The 8,203-nt window shown below is 45.1% G+C and overlaps 1 protein-coding gene across 1 annotated transcript in view; it reads right to left on the bottom strand.

Annotated features, from left to right (window-relative positions):
• The window catches only part of shank2b (SH3 and multiple ankyrin repeat domains 2b), a 171,678-nt gene that overhangs the window by 18,129 nt on the left and 145,346 nt on the right, over window positions 1-8,203 (bottom strand). The window contains exons 17-19 of the mRNA XM_087170118.1: window positions 4,752-4,887; window positions 3,151-3,231; window positions 1,626-1,649 (exon numbers count right to left, since the gene is read on the bottom strand). Of these exons, the coding sequence (XP_087026244.1) occupies window positions 1,626-1,649; window positions 3,151-3,231; window positions 4,752-4,887 (241 nt within the window). The remainder of the gene's footprint in view (window positions 1-1,625; window positions 1,650-3,150; window positions 3,232-4,751; window positions 4,888-8,203) is intronic.

Raw genomic sequence — 8,203 nt, 5'->3', positions numbered from 1 at the left:
GGGTGGGGGTGGGGGGTGGCGAACGGGAGGACTGCGATGGATGTGTGTGTGGGCGTGTCCAGCCTTGGAAGCCGTGCAAGCTCTTTACCAAACAGCCGACTCAGCAGCATCATCCAACTCTCAGGGTCGTTCCCTCGTTAAATGTAAAATGAGAAATGAAGGTGAAGTCTGTCAAGTTTGCCGTTTTCTTTCTCCCCTTTGTTTTTTTTTTGGGGGGGGGGAAGGTGTCAACGGCAAATTTGGCAGAGCTGAACTTCCCTCTGGTGTGTGATGATGCTCATCAGATAGATAGAGTCCACCTAAAGAGAAGCTACATGCTAGCCCTGATCTAGCCTGCGACTGGATCCCCTCCCTGCCTCGCTGTGTCAAAGCTTCCATGCATCAGGACAGTGATTACTTAGAGTGACTTGGAAAACAATCCTCTTCTTCTGCGCATCTACACACAGAGGAGAGGAGTAGGGGGGGAGGGGGGAAACAGGGGAGGAAAGGAGCATCAATGACTTTAACTATGATTAGAGCTAAAACACACACACGCACACACACACACACACGCACCCACACACACGCACGCACGCACACACACGCACACACACACGCACGCACGCACGCACGCACACACACACACACGCGCGCGTGACAGAAGAAAAAAAAAAGAAGAAGAAGATGCATTTCCTCCTGAAGTTAATTTCCTCTCTCTGCGATCTGTCTCCCAATTGGAAAGGAGCAGACAACCTGCAACACCGTTGCCCTGGAAACCTATCTGTGAGTGAAACGTTTCCTGGAATAAACCTCCCCCTCCTCACACACACACACACACACACACACACACACACACACACACACACACACCTGCAATGACACAGGAGGAAAAAGAAATAAAAACGAAGGCACACAGGAAGAAAAGAAACATGATAGCAAATCTGTTTAGGTCAAGTAAAATGAACAAACATTGACTTACGGCAACAGTGTTTTGACACGCACACACGCACACGTACACACACGCACACGTACACACACACACACACATACACACACACACACACACACACACATTTTGTAAAACCTCATTAAATGTCTGCTGCTACATTTCTTTGTGAGGATTCTTTTTAAGCCTGAAACTAAAACGTGTTGATAAATGCAGATTCTGTGTCCGTCTGTATGAAACGTTTACTCCTTTAAATAACGGGAAATAAACAGAACGACTCGGCGTCCGAGGAGGGAAACATCTAAAGTCAAGGAGAAGAAGAAGAAGAAGAAGGAGAAGGAGAAGAAGAAGGAGAAACAAGAATCTGTGATTGTGAAGGAGAGACAGACGATGCTTCAACACCTTTCTACCACTACGACATTAAACCATGCACCAACAACATTTAGGACACAACTGAGGTCGTGGTCAAAACAAAAACCAGATCGTCACTCATGCAAATAAAACACAGAGAGACGCCACGTTTGGTTTGACTGAAAGTCGAAGGAGCTCGTCAGACAAATCAAATCTTAAATCAACAAATACAGCAGTGTTAGTTAATCACAGTGAGGTGTGGGGGGTGGGGGGAGGGGTGTGTGTGTGTGACATAAACCAATCATTGGAAATACTGGATCAGATTTAAAACATGCCCACAGTAACTTACCACCTTTCTTTTTCCTTAGAGTGGCTTAGGGGGCGACAGAAAAAGATTTTTCTGAGTCTTCAGATCATAAAAAAAAAACAGACTCAGTCATTTTCCCAAAGAAACGTTCGTGTTTTCACTCGGTGTATTTTTCATCAGTTTGAATTAGTCGTCCTGCAGCAGCAACTTAACGACGCAATCAGGTAACTCTATTACTACGCTGGAAGAATGAAAATGCAAATGTGTCAAATAAGCAGCTCTAAAATAAAACACGCTGAGCTGAGTTATTTTCTGCAGCACAAGTAGATCCTCTCCCCTGTCACTCATTTATTCATTCACCTCTCTCTCTCTCTCTCTCTCTCTCTGATCCATACAGTGTGTACAGTGTGTGCAGTCCAGCGGCAGCTAATGCTACGATCAATATTTCATCATCTGTTTTTGTATTTTTAATAAAGTATTTGAGCCATAAAAAGACAAAAACAGGAGTGAAACGCCCTGAGCAGCGAGTCGCCGGTTCGACTCCCGGGCCGGCCGGAGCATTCGCTGCACGCCATTCGCTGCTACTCCCTCTCCGTGAACTTCCTGTTCATCTCCACTGACACTATCTCATAAAGGCATAAAAATAACTCGTATCCCTCCGCCACTCAGACTAGTTCCAGGTTACACCCCTGTTTATCCAGAAGTCTTGAGTAATGGCTAAAAACTGTTTCGTGAGGTCACACTGACCTATGACCTTTGACCTTTAACCTCCCCAAAAATCCAATCAGTTTATCCTTGAGCCTTAGTGAATGTTTGTGTGAAATATGAAGAAGTTACTTCAAGGCGTTACTGAGATATTGTGTCCAGGGAAACAATATGGCTGCCGCTCTGACTGCTCCTATGACCTGATGTGGCGTCTTTCACCTGCTTGTTGTCTAAAACTCAAAGGTTATCACAAATCTTCACACTGGGAAATCTGGGTTAGGGTTAGTCCTCCCTCCCCCCCTCCCTCCCCCCTCGTGTCTCAGAGCTGCTGACTGTCTGTGAGAAGACATTAGCTCCAGCACCATTAAAGCAGAGACACACACAGATATAAAGACAAATAAACAGATAAAGAAAGACGATGCTAAAGTCACAGTTTGCACCAATTTGCTCCGGCGGCAGCAGCAGCAGCAGCAGCAGCAGGGAGGGGAGGGGGAAGGGGGGTCTTTAGAAAGCGTGTGTCCTTCATGCATGATGGCAAAGGAGGACAGGAAATGAGGAGGGAGGAGAAGCAGCTTCCTTCTTTTCTTTTACGGGTCAAACTACAAGCGAAAATGATGGAAGGATGTGGAACTGAAACTGCACAAGCTTCGTTCGGCCGCCGCGAGCCGGTGGATGTTACGACCGGGCGGAGATGGAAGTGCAAAAAAAGGTCCTGCAGCGCTGACTGCTTACCTTTATCCACTGTTGACAGATTAAAACCAATCAATGAGAATAAGGAAGAGGAACAAACAGAGAGAGCAGCTGTTAGACACCGAGCTCCAACAGGAGTTAAAACAAAAAAACGAAACCAGGATGTTCTCACCAAGTTCCTCCAGTTCAGAGGTCATCGACTTGGAGCGCATGGACAGGGCTGTGGTGGGGGCTCTCTTTGGCGGCGGAGGAGCTGGGGGACACAGAGAGTCAGAGTGATGCCTCTAAAATACAAACACGCCATTTTATTTTCATTCAGGGATAAAATGGTGTTGCATTTTCTCACAGAGTTTCTCCATGAATGACTCTTTTTTTTATCGTATTTTATTTGTTTATTCATGGTCTTGTTTTTAAATGAACTCCAGCAGAAACACGGCGACCTGAAGGGGAACGACGGCGTGACCGGAAATGAAGGAAAAGCTGCAGCAGGAAGAACAATGTGATTTCAGGCACCTCGTGTTTTTAAAAGTTTCAAAACTGTTTCTGAAGCCGCAGTTCGGAGGAAAAGTGAAATGATTTAGTTTGGACAGTTTAACATCTTATAAACTCTGATCACGTGGATCTAAAGCTGTCGATGGAAAAGTCCTCGTGAACTTCCTCTGATCTTCTGGTTCAATTCAAAATGTCGGACTGTTCGACGCTGCGCAGCTTTCTCCCTTTAAAACCGGACGAGACTTGCACACGTAGTGTATGATGAAATCATGTGACGGAAGAAATTGATTGTGATTCTCTGAAATTTTGTGTCAGGAAGGTGAAATGTATTTTTGTTTTTTGTTTTTTAAAGTCGCAAAAAAAGTTTTTAAAGTCGCAGTTCGGACGATGTCAGCAGCTACCTGGAGGAAAAAACAACAAAACCAAGATTCAGACACTGACTTCGACCTGCTGAGCTGCTAACCAGCCAGTCAGGAGGAGGAGGAGGAGGAGGAGGAGGAGGAAGAGGAGGAGGAGGAAAAAGAGGAGGAGGAGGAAGAGGAAGAGGAGGAGGAGGAGCCAGTATCACTGCCAGCTAGAGGTAAAAATTCACCTGATGCAACGCTGACACTAAAACCTTTATTTCTCAGCCTGTGAATCAGACAAAGACATGAAATAAAAACCATCTGAGACTTTAAACCTTTGGCTTTGATTGTAAATCACTGCCTTCACTGTAATGGTCATCAGGATTAAAACAAAATCAATAAACGCTAAAAAAAAAAGTTGAACTAAACTGAGTATGTTGTCGAATGTGCTTGTTTTTCTGCTAAATACAATTTCAAAGGCAAAGCCAGTGATTTATAATTAAAGTGAAAGGTTTAAAGTCTCAGATGGTTTTTATTTCACGTCTCTATCTGCTTCAGAGCCTGAGTAATGAAGGTTTCAGGCGGTTGCTGAGGTTTCAGAGAGAGACTCAGGTCCTAAAGGGTTAAATCACTCTCATGTGTGTCCGGTGGTTAAAGTCCGATCAGTTACTGACGTCCGGTTCATGTTGAGTTGTTTTTGTCGTCTGCACTGTGAACACAAAGTAAGTCGAGCTCCTTCCCGCCTCTGAGGAACATCGACACATCGTCAGTGAGCGTGTTGTTTTAACACAGGAGGCCGATCATACAGCAGAAGGGTTTTCACACCATCAGTCACAGTCAGTGACTTCACCCCCCCCCCCCCCCCCCCCCCGATGGGACATGTGTCTCCGTGTTTATGGATTTCTGTGGTGCAGCGCTGTGGAAAACGCCGCCGTACCTTTTTTGCGCGCCGTGTCCTCGGGGTCCAGATTCCGACTCACGGTCACGACTTTGATCAGGAGCCGGTTTCCTCCCTGGCGGATCATGTTGACCACCTGTCTGTGGCCCACCTTCACCACGTTCTCCTGGTTCACCTGCGGACACAGACGCACACACGACAGCAGAGTGAGCGGATTGATTGAGAACATTATGACACGTCGGCTCGTGTGGAAACGTGACGTCAGGCCTCTCGATCTCCAGAGCTCCGAACTGAAGAAACGAAAGGAACTTTATTTACAACATCTCTTAGACGTGACCTCACGTCACTTCTTCCACTGGTGAGACCGTTATCCATCATTTACACTCTTCATCCTTTAAGTCCAAAGCAGAACCAGAGGACCCGTCACACGGCTGTGACCGCAGCAGTGACGGAAACCTCTGATGCTGATGTTAGTGCTAAACGATCTGCACGGCTCTTTTCTCGTCTTATTAACCGTCCGACAACATTCCCATCAACGTTTACACAAGACGACAACAAACAAACAAACTACAATCCCCTCCTCGTGGTCGTATCCCTCCGACACTCAGACTAGTTCCAGGTTAAATCCCCGTTTATCCCGAGTCTAATAACCAATAACAAAGAACTGACTGTTACCTGAGGGGGAGGAGCTAACACACCTGAAGTTCTTTAGTGACTCGACTAAAACCTTTAACCTTTAAGATCTAAATTAAAATTTTTGATGCTTCTGGCAGGAAAACACAACAGTGCAAAGAGGAAATGACGTCACTGACAGGCGGCCACATGAAAAGTTTGTCTAGGTTTGAAAACAGCTGGAAACATCTGCGATAACGTACGAACGTGACTCAACAACAAACACGTCACAGGTTGTTCTTTATCTTTTCTTTTAAATATTTTACTGCAGAAAAAAATAGTCACATATTAAAACCTTCAAGTCATTTTTCAAACACTGTGAATGAACCAACGTTCATGATGGCGGCAGGAGAGCGTGCGTCCGCGATGAGTTCACTGACACCAGGAGAAAACAAACGGCTCGTATATATTAACGTCTGAATGCACCCCAAACGCTGCACACCCCCACGCTCATATCAGATTCTAGTCTGACACACACACACACACACACACACACACACACACACACACTCATGAGTATTTTCTGCCAGACCCGTGGCACAGAGCCGGTCTGGATTTTGTGGAGGTCTTTACGAGGTTCAGGTCACAATGACAGAAAAGTGACACGTCTCTTATTTTGAGTTGAGTTTCAAATTCACCTGCTGATGAAGCTCATGCGACATGATCGAAAGCTGCGGAGGAGACACCACCTGGACCACGTTTTGTCTTTTTTAATTGTTTCCTTTTATGTTTTTAAAATTCCTTTTTAAGTGAAACTAAACCTCAGTAAATGGACTGTTCAATTCAGGTGAATCTTGATGCTTTATTGGCACAGACACAGGTGACAGGTGCCTCCTCGTGGTCGTATCCCTCCGCCACTCAGACTAGTTCCAGGTCACGTCCCTGTTTATCCAGAGTCTTATAACATACGAACCACTGGTGTGAAGTTTTGTCATAATTGCTGTGAAGTCTTGAGTAATGGCTAAAAAGTGTTTTGTGAGGTCACACTGACCTTGACCTTTGACCTCCGACCACCAAAATCTAAACTTTTTGAAAACAATACGGCTCCAGACTGTTGCCGACGCGGAGGAATAAAAATGTATTCATCATTTAACTAACCGACGGCATCCAGTGGTAGATCAATACATGAGCTATCAGTTACATGCAGACGATTAGCGATATTGATCCGTGTCCACAGTCATTGACTCTGGGGTGAAGGCAGCCATCGAGCACCGACACACACACACAGGTTACGTGTGTGTGTGTGTGTGTGTGTGTGTGTGTGTGTGTCGGTGTGTGTGTGTGTGTGTGTGTTGGGAGAAGACAGATGAAGCCATGAAGTGTCAAACAGGGCGTGAACCAACAACTACAAGAAAGAAAAACAGCAGCAGCTTTATGGCCGAACATTAACGGTTTAATCAATAACACACACACACACACACACACACACACTTCTGGAGGTCTTCAATACAGCGTGAGAGGCAGCCTTCTGTCACATGAAGCAGAAGGGCCAATTCAAAAGCCATTATCATTATCATAATCACTACAGTAGTTCCAAAACATCAAGCATCATCCGAGCCATTTATCTGAACACAGTCGACCGAGTTCATCTGATCTCTCGATCCAATCTCGTCTGCTGCGGACGTTCCTACTGACAGCCGCTAATCTGATTAATCAATTATAATCTGAGGCGTGCTGCGATGACACCGCCGCTAATCCGGGCCGGGAGAGGGTTAACATCGCCGCACCGAGGTCGGCTGATGCATCTGTGATGTAACGTATGAAACTTTAGAAACTGCAGATGGCGTCAGTTTACCTGCTATATTCTGGGGCTTTCAATCATATCACATGGTCTTCATCAGCAGATGAATCAAGATCGAGGTCAAACTTTGAATCTCAAACTTTTCTGCGAAGACGATGGACAAACAGGCGAACTCCACCTTCTGTTGAAGATCATGTTACGTGCTCAAAAGCTCCAGCAACAACTTAATCAACATCTACAAGTCTATTTTTTTGATGCTAAATTAAATAAACCGAAATAAAACTGTTTGTGAATTTAACTGAAACACACAGTGTGTAACTGTCAATCAAACCAACAAGAAAAGATGGCGTTGGGTGATGTCATGAGTCATGTGTTTTTACCAGCAGCTGAATTATCCACAGAGGTTTCCTCCTCTCCATAACAAACAGACCAGGAGATTAAAACCAGTAGAAACACTGAATAAAGAAGTTTGTCCTCAGCTGATAACTTCAGATCCAAACGTCCGACGACTAAAATCCTTCATCTGGTTCAAACATGGAGCTGAAAACCACCGAGGTGTAAAAAGTGTGCTGAGGTTCTGTCAGACAAAGATCACAGAGGTTATGATGTCATTGACAGGCGACCAATGAAACGAAGTGTTACCATGATTAAAGGGAGTTTGAGAATTGATGGAAGCGTTTGTGATAATGTAAGAACACAACTCAACAACACGTAGAACGCAGGTCTGGTTGTTTTTACACGTTTTAATGTGGAAACGTTACAGATTATAACTTTTATCATTTATAACAAAATTTGCTCAATTATTAAAATGCATCTGCTGGAAAGAACAAAAGGAGACACGGGACACGTTCACCGACAGGCAGGCGGATTAGTTCAGAAATAAAACCTCCTGCTGGTTTCGTCACGTGAGTCGATGAAAACGATGAAAACAGCTGATGTCGACTCCAAAGCTCTTCTTTTTACAATGAACGCTGAGTGAAGCTTTCGTGGAAGGGATGAGAGAAATGGGACGGTGTGGTGGAGAGACACTGAACAATCTAGGGCAGCGAGAGAGCAAGATGACCCCCCACCCCCCACC

This window comes from Seriola lalandi, unplaced genomic scaffold (assembly GCF_002814215.2).
Source record: "Seriola lalandi dorsalis isolate HSWRI2012SDOR001 ecotype SW California unplaced genomic scaffold, Sedor1 jcf7180002054929, whole genome shotgun sequence".
NCBI lineage: Eukaryota > Metazoa > Chordata > Actinopteri > Carangiformes > Carangidae > Seriola > Seriola lalandi.
This window is presented reverse-complemented; position numbering and strand designations above follow the sequence as displayed.